A 27,100-nucleotide genomic window follows, 5' to 3' on the forward strand; every position below is an offset into this window, starting at 1 on the left:
AAATATAACAAATAAAAGGTACTTGTGCACTTATGCTACCATGCTGAAATAATAACATTATTTACAAACCCATTCTTAACATGGGGAAGGAAGGTGTTTTGTTAACTATTCTGTACTTTCACCTAACAATTAAATAAAAAAAGATATTGTAAAACTTGAATTTATTTTTAACTCATTGTCAAGACCATTTTTTCAAATCTGTAAAACAAACCCATTTTTTTAAACTGAGGATATCTAAATAATAATAATAATAATAAGAAGAAGAAGAAGAATAATTAGGCGATTCGATAAAGAATTTCATTGTGATGCATTTAAATTTTTACCTTGTTTCCACCATAACATTTTTCTTTAAAATGACTACCTTGTAAGGTTTTCAGGTATGCTGAAAACGAATATTGCATTTAAATTTTCTGCAAATAAGTAGCTTTCCGGATATTAAGCAATGTCATTTCTTATGTTATTGCTGGTGGCCATCTTGGTACATGCGTTTGCGCATAGTTTCTTGGAGTTGCGTTTGCACGCATGCTCGCACATGCCAAGATGACCAACGATAACATAAGAATTGACATTGCTTAATATCCAGAAAACTATTATTTGCAGAAATTTAAATGCGATATTCGTTTTCAGCATACCCTAAAACCTATAAAAGTAATAATTTTAAATGTTAAGGTGGAAACAAGGTAAAAAATTACCGTTTTATTTCTTTGTTTACATAATTGAATTTTCAGTAAAACAACAGAATAGAAATTACAAAAATTACCATCAACTGATGAATATATAGTTGTTTCTTATCAGGATTCCTGGTATCCTGGTACTGTGAAAGTTATATCGAGGATTCATGTAGAGTACGATTTATGGTTGCATTTTAGAAAATAGGAGTATATTTTGGGCCAGAGAGAGAGGATTTACAAAATTGAAGATTGGACTGGTCCCAAAATGCATAAGTTCTGGTCGACTATGGGAATTTCCATCTTTTACAGAAATTCAAAATTCCTATGCAAAATTTTCTTTCATTTATTTCTGAGATTAATTCATATCTACTCAATTTTTTTCTTTGAGGGGAGCAGTAAATACTCGCCATGAATGCTGTTTAGGCATTCAATGGCTACACCCAAGATTAAGCTCTCCTTTGATGAAGAGGCAGGAAAATGCCTATTCTCAATAAAACTATATTTATATACCACTATAATACTTAGTTTTGTTCATGGATAGACACCCACTGTATGATACCATGCAGCAGTTTAAAAATTTTTTTAATTTGTACATCTTAATTTATAATTCATGGCTTATGGTAAAGAGATACATCAGATTTTATTGCACTATCAGAAGGAGCACACAATTTTACATAAGAATGCCAAGTATCATGAGAATAGCTTGAAAAATAAATAAATGGTGGCGAAATTACCGAATTTCTTGAAATGTTGAGGTCCGTAATTTAGCTCACTTTTTATAAAGAAAAATGTTCACGAAAAAGCATAAATTTTGGCACTTAAAATTCTCATAACTTTTGAACTACTGATGGTATTTGCATAATTCAAACGGTTTTAAGCATCTTTTACATAGCTCTTTTCATGTAAGTTGATAAAATAACAATTATCTAAAAAGAAAAAAAACAACTTGTAATTCTAATTACTTTTGGAATGCTCCTCATATGTACATTCTATCTTGAGTGTTTCCTTTGTGTTGTGTTCTAGCTTGTTGGCACTCACATGCTTGAAGAGATTTTCCTATAGCCCCTAACCATATTTTGTTTTTCTTAATAGAATGAGACTATTCAATATTTCTATTCCTCAACTCTTAAGCACAAATCTGACATAACACACCCAATTCCTTGATTTTTAAGACCAAAGTCAATCAAGTAAAAATATTGTATCTTGCTGACTTATACAAGAATTTTTTTATTACTCATAGAATGAAAATATTTCATAGGCCCAAGATGGAATCAAATTAGAGCTGGACGTTTAAAAAAAAAATTGAGTCAGAATAGAATATTAAGTATATACTCAACGGCACTGTGCGATTATTTTTTTAAAATCTTACTCATGATTTTCTTTCACTTATATAATTACAAGTCAATTAAATATGTATTTATCATGTAACCATATCAGCTGATTAAAATCTAAAACCCAAAATCACTATGCATAAATCATTTTAAAATGCTAAAAATGGAACAAGTCTTTGAAAAGAACATGAAGAATAAAAGACTGACCAGAAGAGAAGAGACAGGCTGTGTACAAATTGTATGAAGCCTTTGTCCGCCATCTGTGCTTACAACAATAAGGCCGGGACTCATCCATACTCGGTTGATACTGCCATAATGCTGTTCATTAAAAACTCTATCGATGTCCTGAAACAAAGAACATTTAAAAGAGTAAAGAATACTAAAAAAACATAAATGCATTTATTTGGTTACATAAAGGATAGAAGGAATCTTTGAGACAAAGGTTAGAGTTAGAAATTAAGAGAAAGTACATTGTGTTCATATATGACTTATTAGCTGTTTTTATACGGCTAACCTGTAGACTGTTTTATCATTAGAAAAAAAGGGGGGGTACTATACACAGATTCGAAAAAGTGGTTAAAAATCAAATATATAACAAATAAATGTTATTAAAGGCAAGATACGTTACTCCTCTACCTATCTGCAAAAGTTTTTAGTGGTTTTACTCACTTTAAAATGTGGTATCTTTTGAAAATTATACAGTGTTTATCGATATATTTGAAAAAGAAAAATGGCGGTGTGCTCGCTGTTGAATACGGTAAATTTGAGAAAATGATTTCAAACTAAATAATAATACAAAATACTGTTAGAAACGCACTCAATATATGTTACCGTAACATAGGCGGACATATATTTGATGGGTTTCTAACAGTATTTTGTATAATTATTTAGTTTGAACTCATTTTCCCAAACTTACCGTATTCAACAGCAAGCACCCCGCCATTTTTCTTTTTCAAATATATCGATAAACACTGTATGATTTTCGAAAAAATTCCACATTTTACTTTTACTTTTGGAGATAGGTAGAGGAGTAACTTATCTTGCCTTCGATAACATTTGTTTATTATCTATATATCTATAAAAGTGAAAGTGTCTGTCTGTGTACATTTCCCTACACAATAACTCTGTCAATTTTGAGTCGACAGACTCGAAATTTGATATACAGTGTACTGAGATTTGGGAAAAACTTTGTAATCCGTTTTCGGCCAGAAATTTGGCTGTTAAGGGGTCAAAGTTCAACGATTTGCCCTTTGAGAACTCTACCAAACTCCTCTGCCAATTTGGGGGGTCTAAACACTTGAAATTTTAGATATAGGTTCCTTGGACATGGATCTAACTTAATAACTTGATTTGAGCCCAAAACAATAAATCTTAAGGGGTCATAATAGGGGTCAAAGTTTTTAAAATTTTGACCTCTGCGGTCTCTACCAAATTACTCAGACAATTTCTGGTCTAAACATTTGAAATTTTACATAAATGGTATTCAGAGGTAGGGCAAGCTTTTTAATCAGCTGGGTTGAAAATTTGAGCTACTAATATATAATTCTATGTATGCATGTTTGCATGTCTGCCTAAAACTTTCGACAGAGGCGACGGATTTTCACAAGATTAGTATCATTTGAAGCTCGACCCTTCAGACGACAAATACTGAAAAATTGGCTAAAAACGTTAATTTCTTCACCCTCAACTGGGCACTTTTCTACAGGGAGGGATCACTTTTTTTGCCAATATTTTCGAAAGTCATCCCCTCTTTTTGATTGTCTAGCCTTAATTTAAACATACGTCACTTTCGGTTTGGCGGTAGTCGTAACAGCAAATACGTCACATTTTTTTTCACATTTTTTTCCTCCTTCACAGTACGGGTTCGAGCCTGCCTTCCTACTACCACTCTTTTTTTTTTCCTCAACATACACTTCCAAACACCTGGGCAACGCTGGGCACCCATTCTAGTATATTTGATTTTTGACCACTTTTTCGAATCTATGTGTAAACTCTTTTTCTTCTCTTTCACATGATGTGATTGAAGAGCCCTAATAACTTATGTTGCATAGGGATGTGCATGACAGAGACAAGACAACATTTATAACGGGCTACACAGTGACGATGACCCTTTTATAATAGAAGGGATATAGATCTGAAGAGAGATGTGTGTAAATGAACAGTTCTTAAAATACGGAGGAGAGATACATTATTGATGAGGGGGATACAGTCAACACTTTGAAAAGGGTTTCCTATAAAGTTCATTTTACAAGACAATGATGACAAAACACATTACCTTGCGGTTGATGACCAATGAAGACAAAGACTTACATAAAACATTAATTTCAGCTGGTGATGAGAATGATAAGAATCTTATGCCGTGTTAGATTGCTACATTTCTCGACTTCCCCCCTTTTACTTCCAAAGAAACTTAAGCTAACTCGCTCTCTCCAACTCTCTCAAACTGTACTCTGACATACTCTCTGTCTACCTTCCTCGCTCTATATTTCTTTGTGACGTCAGAATGCCAAACATGTGCATGCTTTGCACATGGATATTGCATGACCTGGCAACACAAAGGATATTCCTTAATTGCATTGTTTCATTATTCTTCTAACCTTACTTTGTTTTTATAGTTATTTCTAACTACAATGGATAATCCTACTGCATTCCTGAATCACATCCAAATAGCAATATGTATTCATTTTAACTTTTGATACAGAGTTCGATTCCAGCATTCTCCCTTAATAATAATTATATTCAATCCTAATTACTTTGTTTCTTTAAATACTAGGATTTTTCCTCTTCAATATACAACACTTATAACTAATACAAAATAGATTCAGTGCAGTTCTAGGAGATCCACTCTCCCAGGCTTTATCTTCTTGTTTTGAGAAAGGATACAGTAATTGCTAATCGCCTGAGGTTCCCTTCCTGGGTAATATCTAAGATGCTATTCAAAATTTTTCTGATGATCAGAGTGCACACACTTCCTGTGCACTGGCTTTTTAATCCCCACTTTCCGATCTTGTATCACATTTCCCTTGGTGGAAGATATGTAAATACGCAACACATAAGTTAAGACATGACAAAGGTCTAATAAGTTCTTGTTCAGGTTTTTAATGCTTATAATTTGTTTTTATTTATATTATTAGCAATTAGTGACTTTGGAAATAAAATATTTAAAAATAATGTTTATAGGTTGCATTCAGATTTTTTTATTATTTGCAAAATAAACATTCTGTTTGGTTCGTTTTATAGCAAATCAATCCATTTCAGGTTATTTTATGCAGAAAGAATATTGTCAACACAGTGCTTTTCACTGGTATCTAATCAACGTTAATTCATTAGAGTCATAAAACAGAGCTGTAACACACATATGGTACAAGTGTAACAGATTCTATATTTCTAAAACAGAATTGTAACTAACGTATGTATGGTACAACTGTAACAGATTCTATATTCCTAAAACACAGCTGTAACACATGTATGGTACAACTGTAACAGATTCTATATTCCTAAAACACAGCTGTAACACATGTATGGTACAACTGTAACAGATCCTATATTCCTAAAACACAACTATAACACAAGTATGGTACAATTATAATATATTCTATATTCCTAAAATATAGCTGTAACACAAGTATGGTACAACTGTAACAGATTCTACATTTCTAAAACAGAGCCGTAACACATGTATGGTACAACTGTAACAGATTCTATATTTCTGTAATAGTGCCACAATGCTTGAAAATGAGGTTGTCAGTTTAGGTTTTTGATGGAGAGATTATGTGGTAAGTTGATTAGTATGAAAGTCAGCATGAAGAGCTTAATTTGTAAGGGAGATAACCATGTCAATTAAATTTTTATCAATATGCCAATGTCTAAGTTTTTTAGGTATTCATAATTTAATATTTTGACTTTAGTGTTTATTAATCACCCTCGTTTAATTTGAAACATATAATTCTAACATTAACTTGTTTATGCTAATTTCAGTTTAATTTTTCACTTATTTTAACTTTATATTTTGATCAATTTTTTTTACTCCATCTTAGCCTACTTTTCTCTATCTGTTGCAATTATTTAATGTTGAATTTTTTTCTCATTCTTATGTTGTTGAAATTACTCAGGTGTAATTTTATTATCCATAACGATTATTAAAATGAAAACTACTATTTCTTCTATTTAGGTTATAATTATTTTATTTCCTGTATGTTAAGTTGACGATCTACTAATTTATTTACTGCAACATTTTAAAATCTTAGTTTTAAGAATTCTCCTTACACACTTACATTTAACCCTCAATATATTTTGCAAATTTTCCTTTCTAAAATTTCAAATCAGGTTTTAAGCCTGATAACAGGAATATATTTCTATGAAGACAGCTTTTGTATAGCATCTAACCTTTTGTTTAGGATTGCCTCTTTACAATTCACTATGTGGTGTGCTTCTTTACAATTCACTATGTGGTGTGCTTCTTTACAATTCACTATGTGGTGTGCTTCTTTACAATTCACTATGTGGTGTGCTTCTCAAATGGACATTTGTTAGGTATTCTACAGTTACATTTTCTCTCCAAATTATTCACTATTTTGTTTATTTTACCATTATTAGAACCTATTATAGTATTACCTGAAGTGGCAGTAGTTGAGAATGAAAGTTTAACTGTGTTCTTATTAATTATTTTACTTAATCTATCTATCTATCTATATATATATATATATATATATCAAATCAGGTTTTAAGCCTGATAACAGGAATTTATTTCCATGAAGACAGCTTTGTATAGCATCTAACCTTTTGTTTAGGATTGTCTCTTTAGAATTCACTATGTGGTGTGCCTCTTTAGAATTCACTATGTGGTGTGCTTCAAGTAAACATAGATTACATCTTTTTGCTTTACTCGGTTTATACTTTCTAGCCTTATCTACTATTGACCATTTAATTCCAAATCTTTATTTTTACATAGTTCCCTAACCCAATCACCTAATGCAGTTGTATCCCTCTTCTTATTTTTAATAATCAATTTTGTTCTATCCTTATTTCTATCATTATCCACATCACTATTTGTTTATTCTCAGGTCTAATTTTAAATAATTCAACATTGTTTCTGTATCTGTACCATTAAAAAAAATTCTGTCCTCCTTAAGTACATCTTTTTACTATTATCCACTTTAACTTCACATTTGTATACAATTTCAGAAATTAAGCAATTGCCATCCATTGGACATTCGTTAGGTATTCTACAGTTACATTTTCTCTCCAAATTTAGTTCACCTGATTCAATCCTATTATTATTCACTATTTTGTTTATTTTACCATTGTTAGAACCTATTAAATTGGCAGTGGTTGAGAATGAAAGTTTAACTGTGTTCTTATTAATTATTTTACTTAATCTCTCTCTCTCTCTATATATATATATATATATAAATAGTTAGTCATATTCACCCCAAACAAGGTATATTGCCACTTGGATGTAAGGGGCTACTATTCGGAGCCATGTTTAATGGAAATGAGTGAGATGTTGGTTTACATTACATTTAAACTTCTGCATGTCAGTACAGTTAGGGAAGTAGGTAACAATGAAGGAATTCCAAAGTCTAGCAGTCTGAAGGAAAAAATATTATAGAAGGTTTCAAGCATCGAAGGACCTCAACAGTGAAGGAGTGGGCTTTGGTTGCTAAATGGGTTTGCCGGGGTATGCACGTTGAGGAAGTACATGTGCGATGAGTCCATCAGAGCACATTTCATTAAAACAGGCACAGGGATGCAACATTATGGCAATGGGACAGGGATTTGTGCTTAGTTGACAGTGTGGGACCTATTAGATTGGAAACTCTTCTTTGGACTCTGTCTAAGAGGGAGGGACTAGTGGTAGATGCACCAGCCCAGATATGGTAAGAATACTCCATGCAAAGGAGAATAGTGGCTTGGTAGAGGTACAGGATACTCTCAGGTGTGAATAATCTTCTAGCACAATAGAAGAAACTCACCTTCTTTGCAGCAGCCTTTGCAATGCCCTCAATGTATTTGTTCCAGTTTATGTTGTCTGTGAATCTTAAGTCGAAGAGTTTAAAGGAAGAGTTCTCAGGTAGGGTGTTATTAGTCATGCCTATCAGTGGTTGAGAAAGTTTCTTGTAATTGTTGACGAAAAAAAACTTAGTCTTAGTAGCATTAAATGTTACCATCTATTTACAAACCCATTCCACTATTAACTGGAGATCGTTTTTTAAGGATACTGCCATTGGCTTAAATATGTGTACATCCATTTTCCCTCATGCCTATTATAGAACATTGTATCATCAGCAAATATACCCAATGTTATCAGGGATGGTGTTTATAAATATGAGGAATAATAAAGGTCCAAAGGTCGACCCCTGCGGCACCTCCACATTCTGTTGGAATGTACGTCCAACAAGATTGTCTAGCATTTGTCTAGTAATACTATATGATTTAATTTTCATTAGAAGCCCTTCATGCCAGACTTAAGATATATCAAGAGCTACAGCTTTCTTCCCCTATTGTTTCTCGATATTAACTCATACCTCCTAACGTAACACGGCAAACCACCTAACCTCGTTCTATACCACTTATATCAATTATCTGATAAGCACAATTTCGTCCTACATCACCTTAATCACTTTAGTTATCCAACTCTCTCCCTCCACATTTGTACTGGTTACCCTCTTTCTTAGACATCCCATTATTTCGTTTCTAATGTAGCTTAGCGCTAGATGTCACATTTTTAATGTCACCTAGCACCTTCTCTCGTCTTCTGATGAGAAGCATCAGGATTCGAAATACCTAGGTATAAAGAGCATATATATTCCATGCCCCCAATTGATGTAATCTCCCTATTGAATGGGCAATTAAATTTATATCCATTGGTATATATCTTTATAGTGTAGTTTTTTCTTTTTCTTTCTGTACATAAGCTCCACCTCAATTGTTGAGCTTTGTGTCATCTTGATAAGTCTCATTTAAAAATTCTTCTTGGTTCCCTCCATACACCCTCTGCACTGATGATTCCCGAAATAGTAAGTATATATATATATATGAGCAAATAGTTAATAAAACATGTTTAAAAACACTTTGAAAAAGAGTTAAAAACATATTTAATTTGAAAAGGAAACACTAAATAAGTGGATAATCCTTAATCCGCAGAGTTTCGAAGAAATACTTTCCTTCTCATCAGCGAGTAGGAATTAGCAAAATGCGGGATCGGAGTTTGCTTGCAAAAGTATCTGATGAAAATACAAGTCAAAGATCTTACTAGATAACAAAAAGTGAAGCAGAGGGAATAGGGTGAAGAAAAAGGTGATTTATATATATATATATATATATATATATATATATATATATATATATATATATATATATATATATTGTAAGGTTAAAGTACAGAATAGGTACAAAACACCCTCCCCTCCCCATGTTAAGAATGTTTTTTTTTAAATAATAACATTATTTCAGCACGGATCAATAAGTGCACTCACTAGTACCCGCATGTCCATAGGTATACCTATGCATGTAATAATATTTAATAATGAAATATATAAATAAATATGTCCCCTAAAAAAATAAGGGGCGACTCATTGAGTCAATGAGTCGCCAAACAAGAGCTTATAGCTCTTAAAAAAAAAAAAAAACGGTAAGGTAGGAGAAAAAAAAAAATAACAGCGTTTCGAAGTTGTTAATATCGCCAAAAATAAATAAATAATTAAAAAAAAAAACGCCAACATCCACGCTATTTTTAGTTAATTGTTGATGGGTCTTGAATTTCACTTCTACACAAGTCGAAAGTAACTTTTTTTTTTTTTTTTTTTTTTTTACCCTAAACTACCAATAACTTATGTTTTCCGTTTTCTTCCATAAAAGTCTGTTTGGTTTGCTTCAGTTCAAATTCTGTAGAAGCACCGAAACCAGTTTCACATTAAATAAATAAATCAATAAATTTATTTTGACTATGCATTCGCCGAACTTAATACACCATTTTAACAATGTAAACAATAAACCCGCATAAATTACGTAATATTTACGTAACATATCTAAGAAGAAAGAAGAAAAAGCCGTTTCTATTTTCTTTCGGGCCCATTTTTATTTTCATTCAATATTCTCATTCTTGGTCCTCCTCCTCTTTAGCCGGGGTTGAAAAATGAAGAAAAGGAAAAAAAGTCCCCATTGTAAGAAAATAAAAGAATTTTTTTTACCTCTCTCCGAAACGCAGGAAAAACTTTCCACAAAGGCTCCAAAAACAACATTTCATTTCATTTTAATATGTTTTCCTTTCAAAATAAACAATATCGCATATTCTTTTTCAATGAAAACAGAAGCCATTAGGGAAAAAACCCAAACAAGCACATGACGCCCGAGACTGTTATTTCTTTGATAGCTAATTAAAAAAGAAAATATTTTTAAGAAGACAAAGTTGAAGTACAACATTAGCAAAGTTAAAAATTATAATTTCTAAATAAGATTGTTTTATATTTATTTTAATTTTTATCGGTAAAAATTATTTGTTCATTAAGCCGTATCGAAGGAAAATGATTTTTGACGAATCACGTATGATAAAACAATTTGCTGCGGGATCCGCATGTAAACAATCATGACAGAAGAGGGTATGTCGAAAAACTTTTTCGAAATATTCTAAATATATACATATATGTACAGAAAAAAAGATATTTTATTTTATTTTTTAAATATAAGATCTTTTTTATCGTACAAAATAAGGTTTTGCTTGATGTAAATTTCTCTATCACATTTTGAATGATAATTTTAAACTATGCCGGTAAAAACGTTGTCACGAATTTACATAACAAAAGTTTGGTACTCATGCACTTATTGAACCGTGCTGAAATAATAACGTTATTATTTTGAAAGCCATTCTTAACATGGAGACGGGAGGGTGTTGTGTACTTATTCTGTACTTTCACCTAACAATTTAATAAAAGCAAACATTGTAAAACTTTAATTAAACTTGAAAATACTATTTTAAAAATAGCGCGGATCGGTAAGTGCACTAGCACCAAAAGTTTTTAATTTTTGTAAAATTTCAGTTTATGTGTTTTGGGGTGCTTGTGCAGTGTACGGACCATGCTAATTAATTCTTTTACAATATCTTTTGTTTATTAGATTGTTATGTGAACGTACAGAATTGTTAACAAAATATGCCTCTCCCAATGTTAAGAATAGGTTTCTAAATAATAAAATTATTATTTCAGTACGGTTTATATTCTGCATTAGTACCAAGATTTATCGGTAATCGTGAAGAAAGAGAGAGCCTGCCTGTTTCCTCCGTTTGACTATAGGTGGCGTTACTGTCTGTTCACCCAGTTACGGAAGCACAAAATGTATATAATGGCACCCTTGAAATAAAAATAAATATTTTTGTTATAGTTTAATTTTAAACGTTTTTTTTTTTTCAAACATATTTACGTTTTTTTTTGTTTTTGTAAACATTTACGTGTTGTTGCTTCTTTTTTTTCAAACATTTACGTTTTTTCTTTTTTTTTTTTTTTTGCAAGCATAAACTAAATATTTTTCTTTTTGAAAAGTTTGCTTATGTACTTATTGTACCGTGCTATTTTTAAATAGTAGTTTTGTAGAAGACTAGGATATATAAATCCTAATCCCGTTACAAAAAAAAAAAATAATGAAACGAATGGAATTGAAGGAAACAAAAACTCAATTGATGGATAAGATAAACGTGTCGTTTATTTACTGTTGAAAGAATGAATGTTTTAGATATAACATGCGTTCATGTCCACGCGGGTGTAACCATCGTTTATTGCGGGACTGGTGGTGTAGAAAGAAAAGGAAATGTGTGTTCATCTCACTATCATTTGTTCGCGCATGGGAAGAGAAGTGATTAATATAGTAGAAATGAGAATGATAGTCCAGCGTGTAGACAAAGACAAAGGATAGAGGGTTGACATCAGTTAGCAATCAGCTACGCGAAGGTATTCTCAGGGATAAGTTGTATATATAGAGAGAGAAAGAGTGAGAAAGTCAATCCAGGTTATGGAGATAGAAAGCGTATAAAGTGTACGTACTGTCTGTTGGCTTTTTGTCCCACATAGTAGCAAGTGGTGTGAGGCACGCGCATGCCAAAAAGGCACGCTGTCAGTCTGTAGACCGCCCAGCTAGGAAGCTGGTCTGAAAAAGTCTTGGAAACAGCTTGTCTCTTCCTTTTATAGGTGTTTCCGGTGTGTCTTTCTGGATTTCCTTTGAAAGGGGAAGTGACGTTGTCCATGTGTGTGTACATGTGCGTACATTAGCGTGTGTGTATACACGTGAATGTGAGTGTATGTACGCGAACGTGAATATATGTACGTGTGTGGACGTGGGCGCGTATGTTTGTGTGCACGTATGTATATGACAAGTTATATAGCTTGAGATGTGAACGCATGTTTTTGTGTGAGACTAGAAAAGGCTCGCGCGGTTTCAAGTAAGATTCAGGTTTTACAATATCCTTTTTCAAATATATATATATAAATACTCGCGGAAAAGGTAAAATAAGTGCAGAAAAATTAAGAAAAGAAGGGGGGGAATAAAAAAAGATAAAAGAAAAAACGTTGATTTTTTTTTATATAAGAGCGTAAAAAATACTCGCGGAAAAACGGTTGTACCCATAAATATGTTTAAAAGCAAAATATAGCAAAAACATTTATGCTTGAAAAAAACCCCCAAAAAAACGTAAAAACAAAAAAAAAATGTAAATGTTTGAAAATAAACACGCATCAAAACGTAAATGTTTGGAAAAATAAAACTTAAATATGTTTGCAAAAACAAAAAAAACGTAAATATGTTTGAAAAAAAATAAAACTTAAATATGTTTGCAAAAAAAACAAAAAAAAAACATGTTTAAAATTAAAATATAACAAAAACGTTTATTTTTATTTCAAGGGTGCCATTATATACATTTTGTGCTCCCGTAACTGGGTGGACAGACAGTAACGCCACCTATAGTCAAACTGAGGAAGCAGGCTCTCTCTTTCTTTACGATTACCGATTTATCCTAACTTTTATTTTAAACAATTTCTTTTGTAGTAGTGCATATTACAAACCGGATTTCTGTAAATGTCTGCTCAGGTTTGCCTGGCATCTGACGTAAACTGCTGGAATATGCCAAGCAAATTGTGAAAACGCTAGGAAACAGAAAATAACATGCATCGGATACAAATTACAGTTATGGTGGTTACCATAGATTTTAATGACGTTTGAAAAAGGGTCACCATTTTGGTCGGTCCCCTTTTTAGGGCACCTCCAAAATTAGAGAGAGAACAAGAGTGCTGAAAAAGAACAGTTGTGGAAAAGAAAACATTGGTTATAATTAAGTGCGACGAGACTTTAAAATTGATGATGTTTTATAAAGGTTTCCAAGATATAGGGGTACAAAGAGGATGGTACATTTCTTTGATAAAAGTCTTTACCCAGGGAAACTGGTCCGTCGCATGTTGATGCTTCTATCGTTTCCGCATGTCTGAGAAAGATTTCTTCTTTGTATCTCCCTCCAGGACAGTCCTCTATTTCGATTGGCTGAAACCTCTGGTTACGTTGAGAGAAGAAAGGAAAGGAAAAGTAGAAGAGTAGGAAGAAAGAGAGAAATAAGGGAAGCATACCGTAGCAGCATTGTAGTAGTAGTTCACTACATGAGTCCCCCTCCAAATAACGGAGTTAAGTACCCTCCACAGAATTATTAAATATGTGTATTGCCTAAATTTGTTTAAAAATGAAAGTACTCATTTTTCTTTTTCCATGTTACTTTCCTACCAGATCTAGACTTATATGTGTCAGCAATTTTATCTTCAACTTTGTCGTTATCATCTGTCTTAATAAGTTTATCATTAGTAGTACCATCATTTGTCTGTGCCTTCTCAGTCGGTCTAATTTTATTAGTACTAGTTGGTTCTATGTACGGCTTTAATCTATCTATTGATACGCGTGTATGAGTACTGTTGTTCATATCGATCTGATAATGCTTATCTGATCAAGTCAAAACTTTATAAGGACCTGAGTACGGTGCTTCTAATGGTTTCCTAACTCGATAACTAAACTCTGAGCCATACTTTTTCACAGGAAGATAAACCTTTCGGTATAAATGTTTTGTGACTGTCATGGATATATCCTTTTCCGTTGTTGAGTACATCAATTTGGGACATCCATTCACACAAATTACGTATGTACTGGTTATTAACTGGAGTTTCTCCTACTCTGTGCTTGTGTATCAACTGCTGAGGAATCAATATCGGAGCTCCAGTAACAGATGTAAAAGGGGAAAAGCCTGATTCATTAAGAGTGCTACGTATAGCCAGCAGAATCACCGGTATCGCTTTCATCCATGATTCTTTTTGAGCCATCATTGCCGCTTTAAGGGTATGGTGTGCTCTTTCGATCATCCCGTTACTTTGAGGGTGATACAAAGTTGTCCTCAATCGGTAAAAACCTACTACCTTGGCTAATTCCTGGAACAATTCGCTCTCAAACTGACTACCTCTGTCAGTTACAACATGCAGTGGGACAAAAAATCGAGCTATCCATGCATTGATAAATGCTTCTGCTACCGACTGCGCAGTTATCTCAGTCATAGGCCGTACTTCAATCCAGCGGGTTGCATGATTGATGCAAGTAAGCAAATATTTGTAAGGGCTCAAGTAAGGGTCGGACTTATTGCGCATTAAGGGCAAGGGGCCAACAATATTGATATGTACCGTCTGAAAACGTGCAGATGGTAACTCAAATTCTTGGACTGCAGACTTTGTGTGTCTGTGAACTTTTGATTGTTGACACACTACACATTCTGCACAGAATTGTTTAATCGTTTTATCTAAACTAGGCCAAAAGTATCTGGACTTGACCAGTTTTATAGATGCTCCCGTACCAGGATGCACTAAGCTATGTAAACTGTGGAAAATAGCTTGATGAAGCTCTTTTGGGATAAATGGTCTGGGGTACTTAGTTGAAGTATCGCATAGGACTGAGCCGACTTCGCTTGACACACGGTATTCTTTCAAATTAGTGTATGACTTTATTTCGTGATCATCTTTTTGTGCCTTGGCTATTTCAGCCAAGTCGTATGCATCTATCTGCACAGCTAATGCAGGCCAATACATACAGTCTGCAACTTTATTCTCAGCTCCTTTAATGTACTCCACGCCAGTGATATATTCGGCAAGCACTGATAAGTGTCGCTGTTGTCGATCTGACTTTGCTGGAGTCTGACTATAAAAGGCTCCGCATAATGGCTTATGATCAGTGAATAATGTCACGTGACGACCTTCTATGAGGTGGCGGAAATGTATCACTGAAAAATAAGCTGCTAGTAGCTTTCTGTCAAACGTGGAATACTTGGCTTGGGTTTGAGAAAATTTCTTGGAAAAGAAACCTATAGGTACTGGTTTCTTATCTATCAACTGGTGTAATGCAGCACCAGCGGCGTATTGACTAGCATCCATAACTAAGTGGTATTCTGTAGCTGAAGACTGTGGATGAGCTAACGCCGTAATTTCCAATAATTTGCTTATTATTGTTTTGAAGGCGTTAGTTTCTTCCTCATTAAGTTCGGTCTTTGCTTCAGGATCCAACCTCATTCATTAGTGGTAAAATTATGGATGCATAATTGGGGACTAATTTGCGGTAAAAACCTGTCATCCCCAGAAATCTACGTAAGCTTTTTGAGTCCTTAGGTATCGGAAAATTTTCAAACTCTTTGATTTTCTTTAAAGTAGGCAACAAGCCTTCTTTGCTTACGTGAAAACCTAAGAAATCTAACTCTGGTACTCCGAATGCACACTTATCTAAGGAAATCTTTAAATTGTTATCACTAAGGATCCTAAATACTCTATCTAAATCTTCCTTGTGCTGTTGCTCACTTTCGCTAAAAACTAGTATGTCGTCTAAATATATAAATATGCAATTTAATTTTAAAAATATTTTATCCATAAAATGCTGAAATGTAGCCGCAGCATTCTTTAAACGAAATGGCATGTAATTAAACTCAAACAAACCAAAAGGTGTCACTACTGCTGTCTTAGGCACATCTTCAGGGTGTACCTTAATCTGATGATATGCTGCAGTTAAATATATTTTGGAAAAATATTGTTTATTAGCTAACTGTGTGCAGAAGGAATTTATATTTGGTACCGGGTAGCGGTCTGTTTTGGTAATGCTATTTAACGCACGGAAATCACAGCACGCTCGATATGACCCATCTCGCTTCTTCACCAAGTGAAAAGGGGTTGCCCACTCGCTACTGGAAGGCTGGATAAGTCTGGTATTTAGTAACTTTTTAAATTCTGCCTGTGCTGCATCTAACTTAGAACCGGAAAGTTGTCTGGCTTTAACAAAGACTGGTACGTGGCTACCTGTATCAATCCTGTGATACACTCCACCATAGTCTTTGTTTGTGTCGCTATGTGGTGAAAGCACGTTATTATATTTACCTATTGCTTCGGTAACATAATCTGCTAGGTCTATTTAGTTAATCACTACAGCATCGGTTCCTGTTACTGCATTGACTGTAATTTCACGCTCCGTTACGTTATCACAGATGGATCTATTTTTACAATCCACTATAGAAGGAAACAGCGGCTGAAGATATGTAGAGCCCATATATATTTCGCGGAGGAGGCTCATACATGTAAGCCATGGTGTAAGTGGCCAAAGAAAAAGAGTAGCTTACAGAGTCTGCCTCGGGGTCACAAAATTATGGCGGTTACAATAGATTTTAACGACGTTTGAAAAAGGGTCACCATTTCGGTTGGTCCCCTTTTTGGGGCACCTCCGAAATTAGAAAACAAGAGTGCTGAAAAAGAACGGTTGTGGAAAAGAAAACATCGGGTTATAATTAAGTGCGACGAGACTTTAGGATTGATGATGTTTTATAAAGGTTTCCAAGATATAGGGGGACAAAGAGCATGGTACATTTCTTTGATAAAAGTCTTTACCAAGGGAAACTGGTCAGTCGCATGTTGACGCTTCTATCTTTCCCACATGTCTGAGAGAGATTTCTTCTTTGTATCTCCCTCCAGGACAGTTTCTATTCCAATTGGCTGCAAACAAAAAAAAAAATTGAAAAAGCAATAAAATATAGCAATAACCTTCCATAAGTTTTCTGAATATTCTCTTTTTTTTTTTTTGGTGTTAGAAACATTGGCGGACCTGTACGAGAGTGCTCCCCCTAAAAATGCGGGGTTTGTATTACTATACACATAGATCCGAAAAAGTTGTCAAAAAGCAAATATATAACAAATATTATCAAAGGCAAGATAAGTTACTTTTCTAACTAACTGGATATTTTTTTAGCCTTTTTATTTAATATAACATGTTTATTCAGGTCGAAAAACATACAGTGTTTACCGATGTATTGGAAAATTAAAAATTGCACTGGACGCTGTTGAACACGTTAAGTTTGGGAAAATTAATTAAAAATAAAAACTATACAACATACTCTTCAAAACTCGCTCAATATATGTTACCATGACATAGGCTTACATATATTCGGTGGGTTTTTAGCAGTATTTTGTATAGTTTTTATTTTTAATTCATTTTCCCAAACTTATCGTGTTCAACAGAGAGTCCAGCATGATTTTTAATTTTCCAATACATCAGTAAACACTATGTTTTGTAAGAAATTATTTCTCACATCCCAATTTACTCCTTGCAGAGGCAAAAGAATCCACAAATACAAATCCATACCTTTCAAACTCAAAATTTATTTGCCGTCAACCATTAATCGACTCCAATTAGGGGCAAATGCTCTAAGGAATATGATCAAGCTACACATTTGTAACCGAATTCGAAATTCCGGAGTGACACTATGGGTGCCTGAAAAAATGGGGAAGAGGGGGTGAATAAACCCTTTCCTTCCCGAGGCTTGAAAAAATGGGGGGGGGATTAAACCTTTTCCCTTCCCACTATTTTTTGAATAAAATTTCAACTCACATTATCATTTTGAAAACTAACAACAGAAGCACAAAATATTCAGTGTGTACACTAAACATTGCATTACAGTTACAAATCAAACATTAGTAATCTCAGTTCAATCAATCAATTTAAAATTAAATTAATATTTAATGCGTGAAGATAGAACACATTTAAATTTAGTGTGACTTTACATTTAAACATTTCAATTACAGAAAAAATCATTAATGGTTTCTTTTACTCCTGTTTTTTTTTTTTTTACATCTATAGAATTTGAATCAAAGTTTTTTTTTTCCAATTTAGTCCCGAATAAATGATCCCCGTGAGATTTTAATTAAAAAAATGCAATTTTGATATGCTAAAAACTTGCGACCTTAATTTCAAGGTCGAATTTAAATGATCTACACGCAATTTCAAATGTAGGAAGAATTCCTATAATTTTTTCTTACCTTTTTATGAGTGCAAGCATATCGTTAACTCGAGATTTAACAAGGTCTTATAGTTTTTAGCAACAAAAGTTAAGCGATTTGGCATTAACAAAAAAATAAAAATACTTTTCTGACTTAATGAAACAGAAAAAAAAAATTTTTTTTTAATTTTTTTCCTTTTTCTTTCGAGTCAACAACCACGATTTCTAAGAATTACATCAACAATAATTTGCTCAAATTATGGGGTAAAAATACACTAGAAATCTACTCGTCTTAAATCAAGAATTTGCACAATTATAAAAAACTAATCGTTATGCAAAAAAAAAAAGAAAATTGAGATTATAAAAGCTAAGCGTTTTGCAAAAAAAATGAGAATGTAAGAACTTATTTCTCACATCCCAATTTACTCCTTGCAGAGGCAAAAGAATCCACAAATACAAAAGCCATACCTTTCAAACTCAAAATTTATTCAAATGTAACAGCAATGAAAGTTTATTGGTTCTGATAAGTCCATTTGCAAAACGGTGGCCAGTTTTGCCTCTATTGCATAGAGCCAATAGTATGAACTCCTATTGTCAGAGTAGTAGTTAATTGTTCCTCGAAAGGATCCATGTTTGTTCATGGCAGATTCAGCGGGAATGTTGGCGCCTATAATTAGGTATAATGCGAGTCACTTCGGACCCAAGTTGAATTAAGATAAGATCCAATATTTGGTAAATAAAATTTGAAGAAATGTTCATTAACGCCGTCCTGTAATTAGAATAATTTCAGCAATATAAAATTGTCTCTGTTTGTAGAGATATGATCCTTTGTTCACCAACAGTTTGGTGATACAACATGAAGAAATTGACGTAGCCTCCTTTTGTGGAAGCTGCTGGTAATGAGTCCATCCCGTTGCTGAATCTCTGCGTTGACTGAAAAATAAAGCATAATACAAAAAGCGAGCCAAGCAAATCACATGACACATTAAAAAATTAACCAATGACGGCCGACCACCATAACTGCATGGGCAGCCAAACAAAACAAGAAAGATGGCGACTGTATATGGAATTTCTCACTGTTTTTTTTAACTGAATAAACATGTTACATTAAATAAAAACACTAAAAAATTATCCAGTTAGGTAGAAAAGTAACTTATCTTGCCTTTGATAACATATATATATTTTTTTTTGACAACTTTTTCGAATCTATGTGTATAGTGATACTGGAGAAATTCCAGTTACAATGCCATTTTTATGTTTTATGCCACCTATGCACATTTCTTGTAGGCAGCCTGTGATTGGTTAATATGTATGGGCCAAGATAATTACTTGGTGCCCTTTTTTGTAAACTTCCATTTGTTTTTCAGTCTACGAAAACCTCCGGCAAGAGCGAGATTCACCAAAAGTCGGCTCAGAGAAGAATGTCTTATCGAGAATGGAGCCGCAACAATTTCTTAATATTTAAATCACCTAAATGTTTGGTGAAAAAGGACTTGAAGTGTCTAAAAGCAGAGACACCTTTATATTGTACCGAATATATCCCTATTATAGGATGGCATCATTTGAACATTTTCATTGTGTTTATATCACCTAAATGTTTGAACTTTTCTCAATTCGATTAGAATCCCAAGGGACTCGATTTATGCCTAATTAAAGGCACCAGAACTCTTGCCGAAAACACCAGGAATTATCATGGACCTTTTCGAAGAAAAAACACACTACCACTCGAACAAAGGGAGTTAACTACTGGCTCTCAATTTGGGAGGTAAAACTGACCTACCGTTTTGCAAGGACTGTACCTGGACCAATAACCTTTCTTTGATATTATAACTGAATAAAATTTGAGTTTAAAGGTATGATTTTGTAATTGTGGAATTATTTTTGCCTCAGCAAGGGAGTATTGAGTTTGTGAGATTAATTTCTCACAATACAAACCCAAAATGCGTTTTTTTTTGTTTCACCTTACAAAAAAAGAAAAAGAAACATTTTTGCAACGATTATCATAGATTATAGATTTAACTATTATATTAGCAGAAAAATTTTTGATAAAAAATAAATTTAATGACTTTTAAGAAAGGGGTTCACCTTCTCGTTATAATGTTCTACTTATTTGCTCGCTAGCAAAATTTTTCTGCTAATGCGATAGTTAAGTTTGTAATCTATGATAAATCATTGGAAAAAAAGTTAAAAACAAAAAAAAAACGCATTTTTAGAGGGAGCACTCTCTTACAGGTGTGCTGAAACAATTTTTTTTTTCTTGCATGATTAACAACTTAATTTGTGTGTGTGTGGGGGGGGGGCAGTTAGTTCTTCCAATCGGTAATGGTATGTCCCGATCCCACTACACATTTTATTCTACATATATTTCTTTTGTTGTTGTTTTATGGCCATGTCCTGCACCTTATTTCAGATGTTATCAGTTGTACTGTCAACAGTACTATACGACGACTTGTTCTGGTGTACTAACTTGTCCAGCATAGTAGATTAATTGTTGTGTGTTGCTCCATGAACTAAAAAGGTTTTTTTTGTTGTTGTTTTTGTATTTTTTTTTTTTTCCTACTTATCAAAAGCCGTCTGCTCAACTTCTTATAATCTAATCGCAATCAACTTGACCAGCGCTTGGCATATTCCGATGGTGTGCATATATTTCCGGTCTTACTCTACCGGACATTTTCGAGAATCCAGTTCACAATATGCACTCTTACCATTTCTTTTACAACAGCAAGTAATCAAATACGTACTTGGATTTTTTTTTTTTTGAAAGTATAAAATGTCTTTTTTTTCTTTTGCAATTTAATTTAAAGACCGTACTGAAAGATGAGGGGTTTATTTTACAATGCACATTGGTATGAAAAAGTGATCAAAACACAAATTATTGTCCAATTTCTACTGTACACTCTTTAACCCTTATCCTTGAGTGGCCTCTTGGCCTTGATAATGTGGTGATTCCTGTGTAAAAAAAAATAGAAAATAAAAAATAAAAAAATAAATGTTATCAAATGCAAGATAAGTTACTCTTCTACCTAGCTGGAAAATTTTTTTAAGTTTTAATTTACGTTAAACCGTTTATTCGGCTTGAAAAACAAATAGTGTCGAGAGTTAGGTGAGAACAAGAAAAATGACCACGAATTGACAACTAACGGAGAGAGGAATTCAGAAAAGTCTCACATGATTTGTTTATCTGCTATAGGGATGAAGGATTACTGGAATTTGCGAGTAGAAAACTTTGGAGCTGATATATTTAAGTCACCTAAAGATGGCTTGTTCAAAGCCATTCGACAAAGGTTAAAGAAATAGCACTGATAGGAAAATGAAATAGTGTATGTGCTGTGTAGCAAGTTTTGCTGGTGCTTATGAGCGGCGAATGTTACGCTGATAGCTGCTTGGTTAAGGGAAGGGGGTGGGCACAGAGAACTGAAAATGTCTTTGGCCTGAGTCTGACCACCCAAGAGATATTTCTTTGTTGCAAAAAATAAGTATGTCATTGTATGGAAAAATCATGCTGAGATTTGCCTTTGTGAAAAAATAAAAAAAACAATGTTTGTGGTCATCTGAAGATAAACCTCCATGAATGAAGACTGTCTAGATGTTATTATCTTTGGTGGGTTTCTCAAGTGATCTACCTCTGGGTGGTCAAATAGTGACCACTAACAAAAGGCTAGAATCAGTCAGGATTGAAATGATTCAATGAGATCTTATTTCAAGGTTATGGAAATTTCAATGTAAAATATAAACCCTTTATCACATAACCAATTCTAATGCTCGTCTGAACTCCAATCCCTGGTCCCCCCTTGCCAATCTTTCACGAAAAACACCCGTCTAGCTGAATCCACTGTGAAAAATTTCCCCCACTCTATATCTGTGCCTAAATCAAAACCCGGATTTCATGAACAAAGCTTCTTTCTTAGAACTGCACGCCTGTGGAACTCTGTTCCGTCTGCCTGCTTCCCTCCGGACTACAACTTGGATGTCTTCAAGTCTAATGTTAACAAATTCCTAATGAACAGCCCCCTTAAGTAAACACTTCATCAAATCTCCTCACTAACGTAATGTACTTGCAATAACCCTTATCCCTGAGTGGCTTCCGGGCCTTGATAAGTGGTGATCTCTGTGTAAAAAAAAAAAAAAAAAAATTTAATTGCCTCTATATATAGTTGTGCTGTATTAAGTTGATGGTAGTATGAGTGTCGAGTATGAGTAATGCATCTCTTAAATATGATGATAGGTTATGATTGGCTAGTTTCCATCATGTGACTAAATAGTGAATTTGAATTGAGACAGATTTTTAATTTCTATTTGAGAAATTGGAGACAGCAATTGTATTATATAGATCACGATACTCATTTTGATTGTTTTTTTTCATAGCGTTTTACTTGATGTAACCACCAACTACTTTCAGAGGTAAAATAGTGAAATAGTAATGTTATTTTAATAAAATATCAAGAGACCTTATAGTCTGTATATTCTAGTAGCAGGGAGACCCGGTGTTGTCTGGGATTGAATGATGATCAACGGATGTTTTATACTGCCATATTTTTATTTTTGTTGAAATCGGTGAAATCAACAATTTTTCAAATTGATTGATTGCCTGCTCTAGTTGGGGATCGATCACAGTGTACAGGGAGCAAGCTTCACATGTCTCCCTCCAGTAATTTAGTCCAAAAATTATTGCACTGTAGAAAATCTACTGTTGATTTTATAAAATTATTTTTTTTTATATATAATGGCTTGGATTAAAGTATAAAATGCAAGAGTCAAGTATCATACTTCAATTGTGCTCTAAACAGAAACATTCATTTCGAACATGCCTGTCATATTAAAGAACCTACTGTTGATTTTATATGCCTAGCTTTGCTGCTTGTGCAGTGATAATGGCTTGAATTTACATTTTAAGTGAAAAAGTCATGTATTATGGTGCCGTTCTACTTTAAAAAGAGACATTCATTTTGAACGTGCCCCTGTTATATCAAAGATCCTACTATTGATTTTATATGCCAAACCTTTCGGCTTGTGTGATAATAAAACATTTCTCAAATGCATTGTGATGTTAGGCTGTGTAAGGTGTCAACTTTGGTAAAAATCGCCTATTCTTTCTTTCATCGGATTATTTCGATTATTGATACTTCTCAAAGATATTCCAAGACAAAACCTATCTAAGAACACTGCCAAGCACATAAAGTACCTTTGTGTGAAATTTCATAACAATCAGCCCAACCATTTTTGAGTCCACAAGGAACAAACTCTCTCACACACACACAAATTTCATTTTATACAGTAAATAGATAGATAGAGATAGAGAAGAGATATTCTGAAAGCAAACAATATGCTTTATCATTATTTTCATGCCAAGTGCTCGTCTGAGCTCCAATCTATGATCCCTCTGGCCTGACTTTCATGAAAAATACTTGTCGAGCTATCAATAATTTTCCCCAATCTTTCGTCGAGCTGAAATCACTATCAATAATTTCCCCCAATCTTTATCTGTGCTTAAACCTAAACATAGATTCCATGAACAAAGCTTCTTTCATTGAACTGCACACCTGTGGAACTCTGTTTTCCTGCTTTCCTGCTGACTACAATATGGTCGTCTTCAAGTCCAACGTAAACAAGTTTTTGATGAGGCATCCTCTTTAGTAATCTAATTTACCAAATTTCCACTAATAACTGTACATTCATTAACCCTTATCCTCGAGTGACCACCAAGCCTTGATAAGTGGTGACTCCTTTGTAAAAAAAAATATATACATATATATATATATATATATATATATATATATATATATATATATATATATATATGCAATAATTTCATCTGTGCCACTATTATTATACACTTAAAAAGATTTCATTTAAAAAAACTTAATTGCTTTAAATACATTTTTAGCGCTTCATTTTTAAGGAAGATAGCCATATGAAAACTTTTGGCATTACATGGTATTGATTTTATAGAGATCAGATACTACACTTTAATCTTAACAAAAAGCCAAAATAATATATATACTAGACAAATTGTTTATACCTGAAGAGTCTAAATGTCAGTTGTTTGAGTGTATGTCCAGCTTAAAGTTAAAAATTGCCACAAAGTTTGCATGATAAGTATTGCCTTGGATGAATAATATTTAAATTTAGAAAAAAAATTATTCGTGCTTTGACCTTAAACTGGTGCCAATTTCGTCATGGCGGATTGGTTTTACAGCCATTTTATGTACTAAAGGGAAATAACTGCTTTTTTTTTTATCAAGGAATTACTTCCCTTTATGCTAACTCATACTGTGAGGAATCCATATGAAAGAGAATTGTATCTATGTGAGTATGTCTAAAGAGAAGAATGGGCTTGGCAGAGGAGAAAGATAGATTGGGGAGAGAAAATGAGACAAAGATAGAGAGAGGTAAAGAGATAGAAATTTTAATAGAAATATGTTACACTTTTGCTCTAGATATTGCTGGGTCGTCCTGTTAGTCTTTACTAAATTTTCACTTATTCTAATGTGGTCGATTAACTCCAATTTAAACTTATTACATTATTTGGATGTTTTTCCTATTGTTTTGTTTATTCATATAGCAGTATTAATATAGCAGTATTAATATAGCAGTATTAATATAGAAGTATTGATATAGAAGTATTGATATAGCAGTATTAATATAGCAGTATTAATATAGCAGTATTGATATAGAAGTATTGATATAGCAGTATTAATATAGAAGTATTAATATAGCAGTATTAATATAGAAGTATTACTATGGAAGTATTAATATAGAAGTATTAATATAGCAGTATTAATATAGTATTAAAATAGAAGTATTAATATAGCAGTATTAACATAGCAGTATTAATATAAAAGTATTAATATAGCAGTATTAATATAGCAGTATTAAAATAGAAGCATTAATATAGCAGTATTAATATAGAAGTATTAATATAGCAGTATTAATATAGTAGTATTAATATGCTGATAACCTGTTTTCATTTACCATCATATGAAATTTGTAATAAGGACTCATCTGTTTTATTTGGATTCTTTGGACTAATGTTCTCATCTTGAGTGTCATTTTCACAACGTTTCGGTTGATGTAACCTGCAACCTTCTTCAGGTGTACCTTATTGAACTTGTGAATGTTTCTGTCGAACACAGGAATCTGCATGGAATTTCGAACAGAACTTTTTATTTTCTTTGCCGGGGGTAGCATGCTTTCGTTCTGTCAACCATGACTGAGTAGAGGTACTCGGTAATTTGCAATTGTATTTTTCGGTCGCCTCCACTGAGGATTGAAACTTCAACCTTCAGGAGAATATTACTTTACAATTGAATTTTTTCAAATACTCTAACCACTGTGCTGACACTCAAGATGAGAATTGTAGTCCAAAGAATCCAAATAATATGAATAATCAATCCTTGCCTCAAAAATTCAGAAACATGAGAACTCCTCTGTTTTCTCGAAAGCTGCCCATCTAAGACATGTTTCATTGAGATGATTTCTAATGAAAATCATGTGTCCGAAGTAGTTAAATACATCAACCTTGGAAATAGTTTCTTTGTCTATCATTAGTTTCAGAGTTCTATTGGTTTTTGTCTATGGTCATGTATTTTATCTTCAAGCTCCTTTTAGAATTAGGAGAGCACAAAATACTTGTAGTTCCTCTCTGGACTCACTAATTTGATCTGCATAACAGATTTGATATTCTGTATACACCAACTAAAAATCCAATACAAATACATAAATACATTCAATCAGATGCATAAGCTTTTTTCCTATTTATTTTGAAAAATTCATGTTAGGATTTTGAATGTATTGTTTTTCTTTATATTTCAGAAGAAGATGACATCATTATCAAGAGCAGAGCTCACTTTGAGCAGCTTCTCCAGGAACGTACAGAAAATCCTCCAAGGTGATTTGAGTTTTTTTTTTTTATTTTACTATTATACCCACTCAATCAATAATTATAAGTTATAATAATAATATTATAATCACAATAATGTAATAATAATAATATCCGGTTGAGAAGAAAGTTCTTGCAGTTTTTTACTTTTAAATTTAGTTTAATTTAAATTCTTAAGCATTTATCGTGCAGAAAGTAATTGAAATGCTTGAAAAAGTGGTAGTCGGTAGGTAAGAGATCTGGAGAGTATGTTGGATGAGGCAATGTTTCATCGCCTAATTCATTCAACTTCTGAGGGTCAGTTTAGCAATGTGCAGTCGGGCTTTGTCATGGAAGAGAATTGTGCCTTTTGTGTCTACTAATGGTAGATGTTGTTGTCAAATTTCTGATGCATTTCATCCATTTGTTCACAGTACTTTTCCACCGTAATGATTTTGGCTGCATTCAAAAACCTGCAATGGATGAGACTGGTTTCAAACCACTAAACAGTCAGCATGAAATTTTGGTACAATTCTGGTTTCAGGAAGTGTCGTGGATTTTTGTCAGCGTCTAAACACTGAGCAAAGCATTGCTGGTTGGCGTAAAGAACCCACTTTTCATCGCAAGTCACAGCCTGGTCGAGAAAAGGGTCATTCTTGCGTAAAAGAAGGGAAGATGACACTTCATAATGGTGTTTCTTTTGTCGTTCAATTCATGAGGCATAAATTTATCATGTTTATTTTTTTAATTTTTTCAATCTCTCTTAAGTGGTTGGAAATAATATATGCTACATCTAATTCGGAAGCAAGTTCTTAAACAGTTGTTCATAGATTAGCTTCAACTAAGGCTCTTAATTATTGTCAAAAACCAACGGCCAACCACTACACTCATCATCTTCAAGACTCTTGTTACCTCCATGAAATTTCTT

General features: G+C 33.3%; 2 protein-coding genes across 2 annotated transcripts in view; one reads left to right on the forward strand and one right to left on the reverse strand.

Moving 5' to 3' along the window:
* Positions 1 to 10,374, reverse strand: part of LOC145298611 (uncharacterized) — a 114,885-nt gene extending 104,511 nt beyond the window's left edge. Inside the window, exons 1-2 of the mRNA XM_080144332.1 lie at positions 10,195 to 10,374; positions 2,210 to 2,347 (exon numbers count right to left, since the gene is read on the reverse strand). Of these exons, the coding sequence (XP_080000458.1) occupies positions 2,210 to 2,347; positions 10,195 to 10,245 (189 nt within the window). The 5' untranslated portion in view covers positions 10,246 to 10,374. The remainder of the gene's footprint in view (positions 1 to 2,209; positions 2,348 to 10,194) is intronic.
* Positions 10,375 to 10,553: 179 nt separating this feature from the next.
* Positions 10,554 to 27,100, forward strand: part of LOC145298627 (jouberin-like) — a 146,611-nt gene continuing 130,064 nt past the window's right edge. The window contains exons 1-2 of the mRNA XM_080144333.1: positions 10,554 to 10,602; positions 26,127 to 26,202. Of these exons, the coding sequence (XP_080000459.1) occupies positions 10,590 to 10,602; positions 26,127 to 26,202 (89 nt within the window). The 5' untranslated portion in view covers positions 10,554 to 10,589. The remainder of the gene's footprint in view (positions 10,603 to 26,126; positions 26,203 to 27,100) is intronic.

The sequence above is a fragment of the Euprymna scolopes genome, chromosome 2 (assembly GCF_053919585.1).
Source record: "Euprymna scolopes isolate OS-2025 chromosome 2, ASM5391958v1, whole genome shotgun sequence".
NCBI lineage: Eukaryota > Metazoa > Mollusca > Cephalopoda > Sepiida > Sepiolidae > Euprymna > Euprymna scolopes.